This window comes from Leucopleurus acutus (genome assembly GCF_964270905.1).
Source record: "Leucopleurus acutus genome assembly, chromosome: 5".
Taxonomy (NCBI): Eukaryota; Metazoa; Chordata; class Mammalia; order Artiodactyla; family Delphinidae; genus Leucopleurus; species Leucopleurus acutus.
Window position 1 is genome coordinate 1,279,635 of NC_139147.1, and position 19,067 is coordinate 1,298,701.

The 19,067-nt window shown below is 53.3% G+C and overlaps 1 protein-coding gene across 1 annotated transcript in view; it reads right to left on the minus strand.

The window, feature by feature from the left end:
• The window catches only part of ADARB1 (adenosine deaminase RNA specific B1), a gene marked incomplete at its 3' end in the record, with an annotated part of 37,923 nt that extends 19,077 nt beyond the window's left edge, over positions 1-18,846 (minus strand). Inside the window, exons 1-6 of the mRNA XM_082839678.1 lie at positions 18,775-18,846; positions 14,297-15,231; positions 10,763-10,877; positions 8,621-8,789; positions 7,864-8,012; positions 6,631-6,799 (exon numbers count right to left, since the gene is read on the minus strand). Coding sequence (XP_082695804.1) covers positions 6,631-6,799; positions 7,864-8,012; positions 8,621-8,789; positions 10,763-10,877; positions 14,297-15,231; positions 18,775-18,802 — 1,565 coding nt within the window. The 5' untranslated portion in view covers positions 18,803-18,846. The remainder of the gene's footprint in view (positions 1-6,630; positions 6,800-7,863; positions 8,013-8,620; positions 8,790-10,762; positions 10,878-14,296; positions 15,232-18,774) is intronic.
• Between the last annotated feature and the right edge of the window lie 221 nt (positions 18,847-19,067).

Below are 19,067 nucleotides of genomic sequence, written 5' to 3' on the forward strand. Positions count from 1 at the left end.
CTGCCCCCGCACAGCACGCGGGGACAGGGCTGGGGCCTGGGCGCCGGCAGACCCTGAGAGGACTGGGGGCGTGAAGGCAAGGCCCAGGCTCCGTCCTCAGAGCCCCGGCCCGGCCCTGCCCGGCTCCACTCTCACCAGCTGCACCGCGGCGCCAGTAAGCAGGGCGGGCGGCCCAAACTCCTGAGCTGCCCAGCCCGTGCTCCGTGGCTCAGGCCAAACCCCTGTCACCGGCCCACGGCCAGCAAACTTGCGGGCCCCCCTCTCGGAACAGATCAGGGGCCGCCGCCACGGCCTCTGCTGGACCCGGGTCAGGTCACCTCCCTGCCTCCCTCACCGCCCCCTCCCACGGGGAGCCCAGCAAACACGCCCCCACCCCCGGGGCCCCTCCCGGACAGTCGCGCGTGACCCTGTGGAAACCCCGGCCAGGCCACTCCTCAGCGCAAGCCCTCCACCCACCCCATCTTTTCCCCAGGAAGCACCACCTTTCCGGTGCCCGCCAGCCTGTCTGGCCTGGTACCTCCGCCCCCCCCCCCCACCCCGTGCTGGGCTGCGCGGCCTTAGTGCCCCCACCTCGGTCTCTGCAGACAGCCCCTCTCGCGGCGGACCTCCCTCGGCCGCCTGGGCCCCCCGCCCGCCCCCCCAACCTCCTGCAGCACTTACCGTGCGCCACCACCCGCCCGCCCGTACATACACTCCACGTGGAGGGGGACTGGGCTGTTTAGTTCACTGGAAATACCCCAGCACTTAACCTACACGCCTGGCATACACAGATCAATACGTGCTGAACGGACAAATCCTCCAATTGCTACATCCCATCCCTCCCCCCTCTAAAGAGGAAATTAAAACACACGTTTGCCCATCTAGCGAGGAAAAGCAAGAAACATCCGGTGCTTACGAAAACCACAGGGCACCCTTTCCAATGTAAATCAGAAGCTTCTTTGTGGGTTTAGGCCGTACTAAGCTGCATTCAGACCCCTGGGGCAAACTTGAAAACAGCGATCCTGCAGAAACCTATACTCGTTACAAGCCGTTAGCTCTGAACACATGCTTCGCGAACTCTAGGCACAATTGCTCTGCGGAGGCCCTGGTGGGCAATGGTCTGGCACACCAGCCACTCCGCTGCATCTCCCGCCAGCGAGCCTTCCGGGGAACAGCGAGGATGTGCACACTCAGGGTGTGCGCTGCAGCCCGCCGCCCCAGGGCAGCCCTCTGTGAGGACTGGAAACTGGCCCCACCCCACGACCCCGCCTCACAGGGGCTGCAGTGCTGGCGCCTAGCACACGGGCGTCCGCACACAGGCGTCCCTCCTGCTCTGTCACTTCTCGGAGGATGGGCTTCAGAGCGTGTCGTGCTGTCACGCACGTCCCCAGCCCAGCTCCCCTGTGCCGACCTACAGCCTTCCCCCCGATCCCGGGGGCACAGCCAAAACCCCCCTTCGCCCTCCTGGCCCACCTCTGAGTCTGCGCCCACACAGTGAAGGTGGCGGACCCCCAGCGCTCTGAACAGTCAAGCTGCTCCCCTCCGGCAGGTGGTCTCTGCTCCCCTCACCTCCGGGCTCAGCAGTGCCGAGAACTCCCTCCCTCCCTCCCTCCCACGCCCGGCCCAGCCAACAGAACTCACCCAGAGGCGGGGAGCCCCCCGCAGGCCCCTCCCACCCCACGCCCCACACCGCTCCCGCTCCCGGGACTGCCCTCCAGATGGACCCCGGCAGCAGGGCTCACCTCCCCCACCCCAGCCCACCGTGGCCTCACTCCAAAGCCGGCCCACTGCCCTTGTCCCCATCTGGAACCATCTGTGGGAGGTGGCCCTGCCTCTCTCTAAGACCCAGGTCAGCCCTCCCCGTACCTGCTGTGGGCCTTCCGTAGGGACAGGACGGCCCAGGGGACCTTCACTCCCCCACGGCAGGGACGGGAGGGGCTTGTGAGGAGCTGGCCGCCTCGTGGCACCATCCGGCCAATTGCTGGTGTGATATCGAGCGACTGGCCGCTTTCAACCATGTCGGATTCATGCCGACCAGGTGACTCGGGAGGAAGGGGCTGGTGGCCAGGGGAACCAACCACAAGATTAGAGGGTGGTTCCGGGAGGGGAGAGGGGCTGGGCTTGAGTTAATCACCAAGGATCAAGATTCAATCCGTCTGCACAGAGACCCCTGAGGACAGGGCTGGAAGCTCCCCAGGCTGAGGGGTGGGCCCCTCCTCCCACATACCCCTTCCATCTGGCTGACCGGTGAGCCTTCCTGGCGACCTACTGAACCCACGGATGGTCGACCTGGGACCCTCGGTTTGCAGTCAAGTCAGGGGTGTGTGGGAACCTGACCCCCAATCCCAGCCCCCGTGTCTGAGCGGGGGCAGCTTCACGGGCCCAGCGCTAGCCCTGGGTGGTGGAGCCACAGGGTTGGGAAGGGGGCGGGCCAGGGCACTTTTCCCCACGCCGTCCCCTTCCTCCTGCCTTGCGTCTGCTTATTCGAGATGACGACCATTGTACACGGTGAAAGGCACAGATCTTAAGGGTTTGCGTCCCTGAGCTTTGACTTTTCTGTGCATGGGTGGAGCCCCACTTCAGGAAGATGGAGCGTTCACAGCACCCCAGCAAAGGCCCTTCCAGTCCATGCCTCTGACTTGCTGAGCTGTGGGAATTATCTTTATAAACCTTTTGCTGGTCATGTGAGTCAGATCTCTTTTCCCAGCATGTGGCTTTTCTTTCCAATATATCTATGGGGGTTTTGGTAAATAAGTTTTAAAATTTCAATACGGTCAAACTGATTCATGGTTCTCTTTCTCATTTGGGCTTTCTGTGCCCTGCTGAAGAAGCCTGCTGAGGTGGAGGCCCGCCAGCAGTGCCGGGCACCTCGGTGCAGCCCCGGGTCTCCATCTGTCGGCAGGTGCCTCTGCGCACATGGCCCTGGCTCAGGATGGACGCCAGCCGGGTCACCTCGTCCACGAGGCCCCCACGTGGCACAGACCGCAGCTGCAGCCCCGCGTCCCTTCCCTTCTGAGCAACAGGGCCTCCATCCCCCTCCAGACGGCAGCTAACCCAGGCTCCTCCGCAAGGAGATGCGGCCGCACACCAGGTCCTCGGTGGTGAAACGCAGCTGCCCTGCCAGCCCGAGCCGCTGGAGGCCTGCCCGTCTGGCCCTCCTGCTGCTGAGGATTTGGCCAGCTCTGGGCAACGGGGAGACCCTGAGGACAGGCAACACAGTGGCGGTGCGGGAGGATGGAACCTGGCCTCAGGGTGACCAGCCGACCACAGCAGCTCCGGGTGACCTGTTCCCAAACTTGATTTCCGTGAGAGATCAATAAACTTCTAACCAGTTACGTTTCCTCCTCAGTGTAGGCGAACCTGCTCACAACTGGGGCACCATGTACCCGGATGTCCCTCTCCAGGTCTGTGCTCTATGACACCTCCCTGCTGCCTTTACCACTCAGCTCGACACGGTTACTTTTCCACTTGAGTGTCAAGTGCTATGAAAAACGAGATTTTGATTGAAGTTATAGATTTGGAAAAAACTGATCAAGCTATTAAAAGTACGATTGGGGCTTCCCTGGTGGCGCAGTGGTTGAGAGTCCGCCTGCCGATGCAGGGGACGTGGGTTCGTGCCCCGGTCCGGGAAGATCCCACATGCCGCGGAGCGGCTGGGCCCGTGAGCCATGGCCGCTGAGCCTGCGCGTCTGGAGCCTGTGCTCCACAACGGGAGAGGCCACAACAGTGAGAGGCCCGCGTACAGCAAAAAAGAAAAAAGAAAAAAAAAAAAAAGTACGATTGGATTCAGTGTAAATGTGAACGTTTTTATAATCGAGGATGGCTTGTCACTTTGTTTTCCTTCCTGGTCTGGTTTGGGATAAGGTGGCAGGCAGCCCACAAAATGAGCTGCGGTTCCTTCCCTACTTTCCTATTCTGTAGAAATGATTATATAAACAGGGATTGCTGCCCCCCCTGCCCCCCAAATGCAGAGCCTCTCACAGAAAAGCCTCCTGGGAGACCTGCGTCCTCTTTCTCCACAGCCACCTCTTTGACTTGCTTCAATTTATCTATTTCTTGGGAGTGGGGGGTGACTGGTTTAATTAATGGCTAGAATTCCATTCAAATTTTCTACCTATGCTTGAGTCAATTTTACAAATGTACCCTTTTCTAAAAAGTTTTTATTTCATCTCAGTTTAAAAAGATATCGGTAACGCAGTGTCCGTAATCCTCACTGTAACTACCTGAGCACGTCTCCGTTCCTCTGAATCCCTGACCACCCGCTTTTCCTCCCCTAATCTGGCCTGGCTGGGCCTTCTACCTTGGTCAGACTTGCCCGAGTCCTGCCGATTTCATTACCTCTTTCAAAGGAGCAGCACTTGGTCTCGCTGCTCCTCGCTGCTCATCTCTGTTGCGTCTAATAATAATTTCTGGTCTTCATCGTTTTCTTTTTTCTACTTATTTCGATTTGCTCTACTGTTCTCTTTCTGACTCAGTAGCTGTGGGGCTTTCTGTCACTTACTCACAACCATTTCCTAACTTCTGTGAGCGGCTGAGGGGCAGCTGACACACAGCGCCCCGCACGTGGTTAAAGCACAGGGCCTGGCGAGTCCTGATGTCTACACACCCCCGAGTCTCCTCACACCTTGCTCGCGGCCTTCCTCCTGCCCCTCCTGCTCTGGCCCCGATCCCTGGGCAATCACTGATCTGCTTTTCTGTCATCGTGAGGTAGTTTGCACTTTCTAGACATTTACAGACAGGGAATCACACAGTAAGCACTCCTCTGGTTTCCCGTACTCTGCAGAGCTATTTTGTGATATGTGCCCATGCTGCACTGACTGTACGTCACTGTTTATTCTTTCCCTTGCCTGAGCAGTGCCCCGAGGCACAGACACACCCCCTGCTTACCCCTGTTTATAGACTGACAGCAGTTCGGGCTGCTTCCAGCTTTTGACTTGTACAGGGAAGCTGCTGTGAGCACTCCTATGTGAGCCTCTGGGGACACTGGTTCCCTTTCTCTCGGGAAACAGGAGTAGAATGGCTGGGGCACACGGCTGCCAAGCTGTCCTCAGAGTGGCTGCAGCATCGGTCCCCAGCCTGGGAGGATGGCGCTCCAGCTCCTGGCGTCCCCGCCGCGCCGGGCAGGGGTCTAGCCTTAGAGCCAAGCACGTGCCTTCACAGCCCTCCTGCACGCCCCGTGATTAACGATGTGGAGTGTCTTCTCGTGTGCTAATTTGACATCTTTTTTGGTGAAGTGTCCATTAAAATATTTTGCCCGTTTTAAAAACTGTTTTTCCCCCTTGTTGGGTTTAGAGGGTCTTTATATATTGTGGATACAGCCCCTTTATCAGATATATGATTTGTAAATATTTTCTTCCAGTCGGTGACTTTATCTCTCATTCTTTTAACAGTGTCTTTCAAAGAAGTAGTTTTTAATTTGATGAGGTCCAACTTGTCCCTTTTTCCTTTCGTGGACAGTGCTTCTGGTTTCGGGTCTAGGAAACTGCCTATCCCAGTTGCCAGGACTTTCTCCTGTTTTCTTCTAGAACTTTTACACATTTAGGTCTGTGACACATCTTCAGTTAATGTTTGTATATGGTGCAAAATATCAGGTTCATTTCTTTTGTTTCTCCATAGGGATGTCCAATTGTCCCAGCACCATTTGTTAAAAAGACTGTTCTTTCTCTATTGAATTGGCTTTGAACCTTGGTCAAAAATCATTTGTGACCGACAATGAACATGTAGAACTTGAAATTAAAAACACAATACCATTTACATCTCCCAAAATCAAATATTTAGGTACAAATCTAACAAAACATATTCAAGACCTATATGAGTAAAACTATAAAACGGACAAAAGAATCAAAGAACTAAGTAAATGGAGAGATATTCCATGTTCATGGATAGGAAGACTCAATATTGTCAAGATGTCAGTTCTTCCCAACCTGATCTATAGATTCAACACAAACCCAATCAAAATCCCAGCACAGTATTTTGTAGATGTTGACAAACTGATTCTAAAATTTATATGAAGGAGCAAAAGACCCAGAACAGCCAATACAACACTGGAGAACAAAGTTGGAGAACTGAGACTATCTGACCTCAAGACTTACTATGAAGCTACAGTAATTGTGATATTGTGAGTCATCAGAAGAGTATACTCGGTCATTCAGATGACCAAAAATATATTTTTCTTATATGTATTTGGTCTTCTTCTGGGGTTCCTGGCTCATAGCTCCCAAACCCTTGGAATTTCCTAAGTGATTAGAGCCATAAAGGTGTCTTATGTTAATGAGGTGAATTCTGTCACCCACCTAAGGATGGGGGCTGGTTGTCTGTTGAGCCAACTACGTGATTATAGAAGGTGGGAGCCTTCAGTCCTGCCCCCTGATCTCCTGGGAGGGGAGGGGGCTGGAGGTTGAGTTCAAATACCAATTGCCCATGATTTTAATCCACAGTGCCTTTGTAGTGATGCCTCCCAGGGCTCAAGAGCCTCTGCCCACAGAGACCCCACCTTCATCCCCTCAAGGTGACCCCCGAAGCACCTGTTTAGAACCTTAGTCCTTCAGAGAATCTGTGGAACACATGAGGTAGGAAATGGGGGCGAAGCACCGGTGTTTCTGGAAACGGCAGCACGCCCCCCAGGTACTCGGCGGGGTGGGGGGTGCTTACCGCGCCATCTTGTCACTGCAGGACATGGTGAGCAGCCGCTCCCCTTGCAGCACCCCGTCCCACGTCTGGATGCTGGCATTCGAGCGGACTGGGATCGTCCCCTCACCAGACTCTATTTTCGTCCGCAGCTGTCCTCGGGCTTTACGATTCGGATGTCTGTCTGCTGGTTCTAGGACAGAAACATAAGATCCTCCTGAGAAGGTCCACCGGTAGTTGACCAAATACTTAACTCACTGAAAGGCACATCTAACAACACCCTATCGATTCAAAATACACTTTACACTTATGTGTGCGTACGTTTACGCTATATACACATAAGATACGTGTGTACAATGTAAGTACATAAAATCTGACAGGAGGGTATACTACAAATCAAATTCAAGAAGGTGGTCTCCTTAGTGGTTGGGAGAAAAGAGGGCTTCCATTTTAATCAAAATGATTTATTTCTATCATTAGAAACGAGCTGAAGCAGACAGGACAAGATGCTAACATTTGCTAATTCTAGGTGATGGATATTTGGGTATTTGCTATATTTCTTTGCTGTGTATTTAAATTTTCAAAAATAAATCTATAATGATGCAGAAATAAATTCATAGGAAGCATTCACACACATCCAGAGTGATTATCTCCAGGTTATATGAATATGGAGTGATTTAAATTTTCTTTTTTATGTTTTAAAAATATTTAGCAACTTTCTACAGTGGATATATGTTGCTTTTATAATCAAGAAAACTAATGTAATCAAATGTTCTATTTGGAATAAATAATGCTTAAGCTTGGGACGGGATGTGGGTACAAACTCCTGTGAAACAAGAGCACTAACAAACGTGAGAACGAGGGAGGATGGAGGGCACGTGGTGGCCACCAGCCTGCACCTGCTTTTCTAATTCGATTACACACTCATTACACTACGACTCCCCAGAAACATGGCTGATGACGTACACTTCCAATTCAGAGACAGGTATTACCCACATTTAAAAACTGAAAACAATTTTGATCTAATATCCTCACTCTATTCTAATTTCTCATTAGAATCCACATCTTCCTTCATTAAAATTTCAACTTACTGAGAAGAAGAACCTCGTGCTTTTATATGTTCCTACCAGGTCCACATCCAAGGTTGAAATTTTTAAAGAAGAAAGGATATTAATGTGGGTTTATCCTTTTCTCTGTTCTAGCAGAGCCATGAATTTTCTCGAGACACTGTGGCCGTGGACGAGCTTGGTGTCGTACCTTCCAGGACGGGCTCGTGTGGCGAGAAGATCCTGGCATCTCCACAGGGAGAGGTGCTGATGTACAGATGGAACCGGACCTTCTCCTTCAGCTTAAATCCTCCCCGCTCGGACTTCTCAAAGATGGATCTTTTTTGATCATCTTTGCTACTGAAAGGAAACAAGTTGCAAAGATAAACTGGAAAGCTGAACACAATCAAAATTTAGTCTGCCATAGCTTACGATGATTTGCAAAGGCCAGTGTTTCAAATGGGGTATGATAAGCTTGGACTGGGGTATTTATTTTATATGTTAATGATAATTAGCACAGTTCCTGTCTGCTCACCAACGGGACAGGCCATCAATACGCAAGTAACCTCTCCTCCTCATTCATGACCTCAGAACAGAAAGGAAGCGTGTCAGATGCGACCTGTGGCGAGAAGCAGTCAGGTCCACGGTCAGCCGTTCCGGGCACAGTGACTGGGGCAGCACTGCCCACCTCCCCAGCACTTACTTCTGCATAAAATGAAAGCTCGGGGTCTGAAACACAGACACGGCCCCTCTGACCACACGTGAGGCGTGTACGTACATGCAAGTGTGTGTGTTATAATTCAGCTTCACGGGGAAATGGGATCCAACCTCACTGTTACCCAGAAAGTTACTAGGTTGAGAATTTTTCAGTGCTTACAGAAGCAGTGGAAAGTTTTGCAAAATATTCTGATGAGAGGACAATTAAGAAAAAAAACAACTTCCTTTACTTATTCACTTGCTAAACTTACTTTAAGTAAAGCTCAAGTTGTGTGTAAAGAAATCTAAGCAAGGATCTTCGAGATATGATTTCTGCGTGGCAGTCGTTCAGCGCAAGGCCGCGATCACTCATGTACTCGCCGTTAATACACTTTGTTCCTGTGGAAACACTGATCACCTTGGCATCCTTCACATCAGTGCCTGAAAAACAGAAGACAAATCGTTCCTCGCTCTTCCTTGCCGCGCCCGGGCTGGACCCGCACTCCCAGGGACTGACCTGGGAGGCGTCAGCTCGTTTTCACACCCTGCCACTGACCCTCACCTGGGCGCTGCTAACGGGCCCCCCGAGCCTTGCTTTGCACATTCTGGGAGGGTAACCCTCCCCACTCTTGCGTGTAAAGATTCTACTTGGAAAGTTACTTCACCTGAAACACACTAGTCTCTTCTTGAACACTCCCCAGTGGACACGGGGGAGCACTGTGTAGAGGTAGACAGACTGGCCTGGTAATGAATCCTGGGAGTAACATCAAAGCACTGCAGAGGCTGGGAGGACTGCCTGACACTTACCCCGGGGGCCCAGGAGTCATGCAGGGGGCTGTCTGGCGGTCTGGCACCGTTTAACTGCACGGGGAGTGAGTGCAGCCGTCAGCACTGGGGAACCTTGGGAGCCACCACTCTGATGTGCAGGTGTCGACAGACAGACCACGTGCGACGGGTGCAGGTCCTGCGCGTGGCCTGTCGGGGAAGGTACCTCACTTCCCTCCCATGTCCTCCGAGGCCATCCTACCACTGTCTCCATTTGCAGATGAGGGGACTGAGGCACAGGGCCATCAAAGTCGGCCTGGGGATTTGAACCAGGTCTCCTGACGTCAGGACCACATGCCACGCGCAGTGTGGTGCTGCCTTCAGGCGTAAACCGTGGCTTCAAGCGGAGGGTCCCAAGTGCAACACACACTATGGGGAAAAATGCCCCCACGAGGTAACGTGCCCCTTCTGAGGCGGTTAAAACACCTGGATGAAAACCCACAGGCTCGCTCACTCCCGTCACCGGGAAGGGCAGCGCCTCGCTTAGGAAGCTACGTCATCCAGCGGCATACGCGTTCACCTCTACGTGTGTACAGGATGACAGCAAGGAGACGGAGGGAGCAGAGGGACAAAATACAGGCAGCTCACATCAGAACAAACACTGAAACCCAAGTTACTGCTCAGAGCATTCATCCTACCCGTCAGACAGCTCTCAGCCGTGCCAAGGTAAAGACACAGCAAGAAAATGAGATCCTGTCCTCTAGGGCACAGAGCGTGGTCAGCGCTGAGGATCACAGAATCGGGTCCTGTCCACGATCAGAGGTGAACCACGCCTCAGGAGAAAGGGACGGGCAGTCGCCCCATGGGAGCTGGGGTTGCCCCTGCCCGCCGGGTGTAGACAGATAACCACCCCCGCCGCCCCCTCTCTGGCCTCCTGCTGGCTTCCTACACACGGCAGGCCAGGCTTGGCCAGCTGGGCTGAGCAGATGCCCCGAGAAGAAAGGGACAGCCCTAGACTCAGCCCCAGGAGCAGAGGGTCCTCCGGCCACCCAAAGATGCAGGCACTGGCCGAGGCCGTGCTTTCCCGTTCCCAGGAGGGATCCACGGAGACGCTGCTCGGCGGGCTCACTCCTGGGATGCGGCAAGAGAACTCAGGGAGGGTTCCCTTCGCTGCTGGGAACTTAGACACAAATTTAACAGGGCTTCTTCTGCTACCCCAAAGCGTGCTTTACCCCCACAGATCTTCTACTCTTGCCAGGGCTTCCTCTCTCCCCCGTAAAAGTCACACACAAACTTATCTGGCAGCGTTAACATTAACGGATAAATCGGATTAAGTCCTACTTCCAAGTGAAGTAAGAACTAACAGCTCTCCTGCAGGTTTCCAGGGTCGATCAAGGCCATTCACATAAGATTACAGGGATTAAATATTAATACAGGACTCTTTCTCCAGATGAAAACCTTAGGTTAAAAAGACAAACCTGTAGGGGAAAAATATAAGCACAGTTCCTCTATGTGCACATGGTAAACATTCTGAAGGAGAATGAAAAAGTGACCTCCTGCTGGTGTCACAGAGATTTTTCTAGACTGAAAGCATTTCACCTTTATTAAGCATGAAAACAGGCAGGTGGACACACCGCCAACATGGTTACCTGTTGTCATGACGATTCCAGCAAGAACTTTCCTGCGTGCGTGGGGGGCGGCGAAGTTGTCCGTCAGGTCCCCAAACTTCTCCAGAACCAGGCGCGCCACGGCATCGGCTAAGACCTGCGGACCAAGCAGGGGTTTAGTGCTCCCCTTGGGGCCACGTTCCGGGGCCTCTCCTCTGGAACCACAAAGGTAAGTCTGGCAAACGAGCGTGTGTGTGTGTGTGTGTGTGCGCGCGCGCGTGTGTGTGTATGTACGCGCGCACGATTTTTCCTCCCAGACATTCCTTGGAAACAAACGCCCAAGGGGCGTGCGAGGGTCTCTGCAGAAGGACAGTCTGGAGCCCGACTGCATGGGAGCCAGCACCTGAGCAGGTGAGGCCTCCTCACAACAGCCCTGCCCCAGGAGGGACCCAGGCCCAGAGGCGAGAGCGCCTGCCTGGTCAACCCCCTCCCACCCTCTGCGGCTCCGAGTCCCGCAGCCACAGCCCCCGAGTGGCAGGGCTTCGGGAAGAAGTGAGATCACAGGAGGTGCGGCCCAGTCAGCTCAGGGCTGGCGAGGCCCCACGGGGGACACGTGGGAAGAGAAAGGGGAGGTCTGAAGGGCGGTCACATTGCAGGATCACTAAGCTCACAGCACCTCCCTCCCAAAGGCGCCCAGTCCATGTGTGTCTCAGTGATTTCAACATCTAAAAATAATTACCGTGGTCCAGTCACTCAGAAACCAGCACCGCTTAGAGCCCGTAAGGGCATCTGTCACTTAGATCGAGTGACACCAGAATGCACCAGAGGCTACACTTGTACAGGGCAAGTGTAATGTGATTTTAGAAGACTTCTCGTGGTGCCTTTCCAGGCCAGGGAGCCGCTGGACTGAAGGGAGTGCTTCTCAGAAGCGAGCACATCGGTGAGATTTTGGACACGGTCCTACTTTCACAGCTTATGATTCATCTTGGATAGAACGGACCCTCGGTGTTCTGGGAAACGATGCCTGATGGGAGGTGTGTGCCAGAAGCCACGCGGGACCCACATCCCACCAGCTCACACTGGTCCGGAGTGCCCAGCTGGGCCCTCAATTAAATACTCCCAAATGAACAGAAAAGCCACCTGTCCTAAACGGTGGCTTCTCTGGGAAGAAGCGTCATCAGGATGCTTTCACCCGCCACTGCGCCAGCAACAAGCCCCCGAAGGCGGTGCTCAAGGCCAAGGGCACAGAGTGTGGCCAGAAGAGCAGGGACGGGGCCCCACTCTGCACCCTAGACAGAGGCACAGAGGGCGGAGGTGTGCAGGCAGGAGAGGCAGCGAGGCCACGGACAGAAAGTCAGGACGTGCAATCACACGATGGGACGATGCCCTCCGGTGGGAAGAGAGCAGCAGGAGGGGAAGGGGAAGGCAGAGGGAACAGAGGCCACTCCATGCAGGGTGAGGCGGGGCTCCGAACTCAGAGCAAAGCAGGAAAGCGTGGAGTCGGGCACTTGCACCGACAATCTCCCTCTAGATTCGGGGCAGATATGATAACAGGGCACATGCGCTCAAAGTCAGCTCGAGGCTGGGCCCCGCGGGACAGCTTGGTCCAGCCACGTCCACCAAGTTCACTGACAGACCGCCCTGCACACACCATGTGGGCAACGCTGTCTGATTTTAAACCCTCTGATGCCGCCGTGAACGCCATGGAGGCAAAAAGTCCTGAGACCAGGGATGGCCAACCCACGCCCTTCAAGGATTCCACCCGCAAGACAGCACGACGTTTCACCCCCTCTAGACCATACGTCTGGAAATTCCCAGGGGAAAGAGTAAGGACTGACCCTCTGGAGGCCGGCACAGGTCCTGCGACGAGGACACGACTACTTCCTGAGGTACCGCTCGGGGGCTGGCAGCCACCCTGGGGGCCCTGTGAGCGGGGCGGGCTCGGGCGGGGGAGAGACGGCTCCACCTTCCCAGACCTGGCTGGCCTGGGCCACAGAGGCCACCTGGGCAGGGCGGAGACGGCCCCTCCCGGGCAAGGCTCCACCAGCCAGGGGCTCCGGTCACTGCTCCCCATTGACATAACAGCCAGAGTAGAGGCAGGCTGCCAGCGCACACGCACACACCCACGCCCACGCACACGCGCACGCAGACCTCCGCCCGCCTCCCCGCCCCCCCCCCCCAGGGTGTCACCCACGCAGAACCAAGCAGCGGGGGTCACGGCATTTGACGAGTCCAGTCTCTTCACATGACTGCCGATGGGAAGGGAAGACAGGGCCACTGTGGCTCGGGCTGAAATACTCTAACAAACAGTAAACCTGAAAATGAAAAATCCCTTGGGAACTAGTGCCACAGATGTGTAAAATGGTAAATGGACTAATGGTTCTTATGAATAATATTAACAAGGAGTTAATACACGGGAAGCGGTTACTTGGCTCAAAGAGTAGAAAAAATCAGCAAAATACTCTGAATATGTTACTTTATACTGATGCTGTATTTGGTTGCTTTAAGCGAAAGAAAATAAATTTCCTTTTTTTAAAACCGAGAACTACTGGTCCTCTCGGGTGACAACCGCACAGAGGTCACAGAAAGGCAAGACGGAAGCCGAGCTTCCTGAGGGAATGTGGGCTGTCCTGTCAATTCGGAGTCCTTCATTTTTTCTCCTCAGATCAGTGTTTATTTTATCTTCAAAGTGAATAATATTTTGACAGAAAGAAATAGAGAAGAGGGTCAGACTTTCTCCCTGAAAGAAACATTTTTACAATAGACCGGAATAATTTTGGATTTCCAGGAAAAGAAGCAATAAATAACCGAAGAGTTCTAGGGCGTTGAGATGACAGCTAAACATCATTTCCTCCTTCCTTCTCCTCAGAGCCCACCCTGAAATGTCCCCTCTCTTCACCCTGAAATTTCACCCTGATATTCCCCCTTCTCGCCCTGTCCAAGACCAGACTAGGAGGGGTGCCCACCTCCGGCTGAGCAGGGGAGCCACGGGGACCCCTTGGGGAACTCCAGGTGCCGAGCCCCCAGGCACCCGGCGGACTCTGGAGCGCTTGCAGAGGCCCCGACGCCCCGGCCCTTCTGACGTGTGCTCGCCGCCGCTGCAGCTCGGCCTCTGCCTGGACAGGATCCGCGAGGCGCTGGTACTTGGCCCAGACTTGGGTTTCAGCTGCTGACCCGCCAGCCTCACCTGTCCTGTACCTGGGTCCCAGGTGAGACGCGGGGGGGGGACCCCACTGAGCTGGGGCAACATGCCAGGGCTCCGGCCCTCCCCTCCCCTCCCGCCTCCTCCGCGACAGGCCGCCGTGGGCTGTGGTCGCCACAGGGGCAGGCGGCAAGGGAGGGCGCCTCGGCCCCCCCGCGTGGGCGGCACTGACCACACGGCACCTGACGGCCCTGTCTGGGCTTCACAGCGGCCACACAGCCGGCACAGGCACGGGAAGGCCGCCCGGCAGCCGGACTCACCAGGACCTCCCCGTGCCGAGGACAGAGCGACGAGAAGACACCAGTGACCACGGCAACCGCGCCCCGTCTAAAAGCGTGAGCAACACGCAGCCGCGCTCGGGCGGCCTTCCTCACCTGTGGCGAGTGCAGCTGGAGGCCCTCGCTGGGGACGGGCCGGCGAGACGGGGTCTGGTCCAGGCGCAGGTTAAAGACAGCAGCCAGGGCGGACTGCGCGGCCCGGGCCTTGGCGAGCTTTTTGCTCCTCCCCGAGCCCTCGAAGAACTGCCCGTCCACGACCACAGACAGGACGAAGCTTTTGGCGTGGCTCTCCCCGCTCTCCGAGAGGAAGTCGTACTTCAGTCCCGGGCGCAGCTCGTTCAAGATCATCACGGGGTTCTTCCCGCTCGGGGGTGGGAACGGCGGGGGCACGGGGAGGGCTGGCTGGGCCAGGCCGGCAGGCACGGGAGACGCAGCCAGGCTGAGGTCCCCACTCGAGCTGAAGGAGTCGTCGCCATTGGCGCCCAGGTAGAAGGGCACGTCCGGCCTGCCCGGGGTCTCGAAGCCGTTGAAGAGCGCGTCGGGGAAGTCGGCCTGGTCGGACGTGAAGTCTGCATTGGCGGACAGGCTCCGGCCCATGGCCAGGTGGGCCTCAGAGGCGTTGGGAAACTGGACGAAGGAGCGCAAGGCCTTCTCGGCCGCGTGCAGCTTGGCCTTCTTCTTCGTGGGGCCGGAGCCCTCGAAGACCTGCCCGTTGACCTCGACAGACATGACGAAGAGGGGGGCGTGCACGGGTCCCGTCTGCGACAGCAGCGTGTACTGCAGGCCAGGCTTGATCTCGTTGAGCTGCATCAGCGCGTTCTTGGGCAGCGCGGGCCCCGGCGCCCTCCTCCGCTTCTTCAGGCGGAACTTGGAGTGGCCATTGCTGCTCTCGTCCAGGGCCCGCTTCCTGCCGGCGCCCCCGCCACCCCCGTTGGAGAGCGGGGCGCCCTCGCCAGGCCCCGGGGCGCTGCCGTCCTTGGGGGGCGCGCCGTCCAGACTGCAGTTTTCCTTAACATCTGTGCTGCTCGAACCTGCGGTGCCCAGAAAGAGTAACTTACAACGCCTTCGTTGCAGGATCTTGTAAATGCAAAATTTATAGATTCCTTTATCGCCCTTTGTAACTGGTTAAGTGATGTGTGCTTATACATTCTGTTCCTGGCTGCATACGTGTGGAGCTGTGCGTTTAGCCACAGAGCTATGCACCTAAACTGGAATAATTGGAGTAATTTGCCGTTCTCAGAAATAATAACTAATCCTGTTTCTATTTAGTATCACGGACTGCTTTTGCCTTAAAAGGTGAATTTTTAAATCATCTTTTTCTACGAGAATATTCCGAAGCATCTAGAGGAATTTTATTCAAGTTTATCAAAATGTGGGATGATAAACTAACCCAGAAAGGCCTTACATTAATAAATCTAGTATCAGTATCGACCAATGTACACTTTATTTTGGCATTTTCTTCCTTTTCAATGCCATCTACTCTCATACTAGACTCATGTTGGTCATATGAGACTCATGAGTCTCATAGTAGACTCATGTTGGGCTTTCAATTGCAGCCTTTCCCAGAAAAGAAGACATCATTTAAAACACGTATTCACAAGTTACTTAGTTCTTCTGGTTTAAAATAGGCAATTAATATTTGCAGTTATTTGGTTCTGATTCATGGATCTTAGAAAACTGCTTATGTGAAGTACTCTGGCCTTTTAGAAATTCTTTTGAAGGATACAGCTTCACTTCTAGTATTCATTTAACATTTTCTCATTATGTATGGGGACTGATCTGCCTCTGAATCCTTAATACATCCCATGATAGAAAAAAATATACAAGGCAAGATAGGAAGACTGACACTGCAGACGGCCACAGCTCTCTTAACTTCCCAGCTGAAGGTGGCATCTTTGTCTTTTTTAGAAAAACAAATATTTGATGGATTTACAGAATAATTTAGCTATCCTACCATTTAAAGGTAGTTTATTTTTACAATTAATAAAGATAATTTTAGAACTCTAAAAGTTCATGGCAAAGTAAATATGATTTTAATTGTAAAAAGGGGAATAAAAACGCATTCATTCTCCCCTTTAAGTTTATCAGATAAAGCTTTTTTAAAAACAGAAAAAGAAGTAACTCCTTGTTTTCCTGGTTAGTTTGCACACGCTGTTGGCCGCAGGAAGCTCAGGGGTAACTATCACAGGACTTCACAATACTGTTGACATGAATGTACTTGAAGACCTACCACTAATTTTTGAGAATCCACGTAAGTCTTTTAAGCAACGGAAATATTTTTCACAATTGTAAGCCAGTTTACAAGTACCCCAATACGGTGGCCCTCGGCCCGTTTCTACTACATAAGATGAAAGTAGATTCTGACTATGCTAAGGAAACTGAGAAAAACAGTGAAAGCGCTCATCGGTCCTACCCATGGGAGGGGCTTAACGTGGCAGCAAGTCTGGGTCACCGGCTGCCAGTCCCCACAGTTCAAGCTCTCAGATTCCCAGGGCTGTCACCACTCAGCTGAGACGTGAGAACAGCCCTGGTTTAAACACGGGCCACGGGAAGACTGCCACCACGCCGTGGCAGAGGTTGGGAGATGGCCACACTTTCCCTACAGACTTCATGCCTCCTACGTACTCCTGACACACACCACTTCTCCCAGTTGACAAAGCTGACGGAATGGACACTAAATTTTCATTTATAACATCCTCCAGCAAAAGCTCAATAGGTTACTCCTTTCGGTGCTCAAGGGAAACAAAAGGTTAGAAAGGGTGGGGCAGGACAGAATTGATATTAACAAAGCAAGAACATCACACGCTCCGTGACTGCTTAGTTCTGACGCTACCGCTGAACGGAAGTCAGATCATGCTAAACATATCCTGACATGCATTTAATCAAATGTTTATAATCTCTGGAACAAAGAAATGCTTTCTTTTAAAAAATAAAAATGATCCGTATGGATTATAGAAAAATACACTTGCTATCAGACAGTTCACATAGATTCTAGTTCTTATTTGCTCCAGAAGCATGGAAATACGGTTCATGTTCTACTTTACTAAAAATGCTACTATGTAAAGGAAAATAAAACACTAAAATGGGAGAAAGACCTCCCGCTACCATAACTCTTCTTAAATAGATGCTTTCGCTTTCCATATCATGCTACTTTATCTCATAAATGTGAATATTAACCATGATGAAAATTTTTCATCGCTTTCAAAATGATAGAAAATACAGGACTGGCATTTCAAAGTTTCAGCACTAGAACCAAGTTTATCTTTCCAGAAAATGTATTCAGAAGGATTCTTTATCTCGGTAAGAGACTACCGGATCAGTCTGGGGATAGTTATATCCCTACACACACTGTGACATTTCCTCCCATACCTGATGACCAGCGCCGTGGGTGACAACGGGAGTGGGGAGTGGGCTGACCCCTGAGAACAGGCTGGGTTCCAAAGACCCCAAGAGCAGCTGTGCTGGGGGCAGCACCACGGGCAGCCAGAGGCCTCGGGAGGAGGTGCTGCCACATGGACTGAAACCACGCCTGGTCACGTCTTCTCACACTTGCGTCCCAGGAATGGCCTCCAGCCTGACGGCACACGACTGCGGGGTCACCCAGCAAAGACCCAGCAACTCCACGGCACCCACCACACTCGTGGAGCAGAACCCCTGGCTTCTGCGTGCAGACAAGCCAACTCCGAGGCCTCAGCTGTGGCTTCTGGGTGAGGCCAAGGGAAAGTGGTGGACCGTATCCTCATCCTCGGTGACCGTTCGTCACTCACGCCTGTGGGTTCTTCCCGGGACCTCTCAACACGGACAAGTAACAATGCACATTACACACATACCAGAACACTGATGTCTCTGTTGTGATTTCCCTACCGAAAGCTCCCAACTTCTGTGGGAGCATTTAACCTTATGCAAATGCTCTGCTATCCGGGATTAAAGACAAAACAGAATAGAGAAGTCTATTCACTGAACTCTTCATCTCTGAACATCTATGAACAGTGTCGAGAGAGGGAAAGCTGAGGCTCTCTGCCCCTCCGTCCCCTCCATCCCAGAGGGCAGTGTGGAAAGGGGTTTCCGGCCACGCCGGCCCGACGGCCCATCAAAGTCTTTGGAAACAAGATCAACAGACTCATGCGAGTCCCCTTCCTTCAAAACGCACGGACGACCCACCGTATCTGAAGGGAAGATTTTATGCACCGTCACCCCAAATGACCAATCTCAAAGGTTATCTCAGATGTACACAGATGGAAGTCGGACCATGATCATGAGAACCATGCGGTGACAGAGCACGAAGCCATGCGGCCTTATGACACGTGCACCTGGAGGCAAGCCCCCCCCTTCCGGGCATGTGCATCAGGACCCCAGGACGACAGCAAGGAATGAAAATCCGGACAAACGCCCACAGCAGACACCGATACCTACTGTAGAGATTACATGAGAATTAAACACATGCCACCGTTAACAGTCTGTATCGAAGGAAAAGAATCTCCCTCCCCAAGCGGGTCCCATTCGATAAATTTACAACACTAAGCTTTTAATAGAAAATCAGCCGCTTGATACTACGTGATAGGCCTAGGTCTTACTCATGTTCTCTTCATCTTCTACATCCATGGCAAAATACTTGTGAGGGTTTCTTGACCGGCGGAGACTGTTCCTGTCTGAAAGAGAAAGAAAATGACACTGAGTGTACCAGTCATACGAGGGACGTCTCCTCTGTGGGAAAAATCGCAGAACAAGGACGGTTAGGTCTGCCCTCTGGACAGAACATTCTCCCACCTCTTCAGCATGGTACAGGACCCCCAGCGTCCCCCCAAGGATCCCGGCCAGGACTCTGCTGCTGGGGGGGGGGGGGGGGGCGAGCGGCGGGTACCAGGGC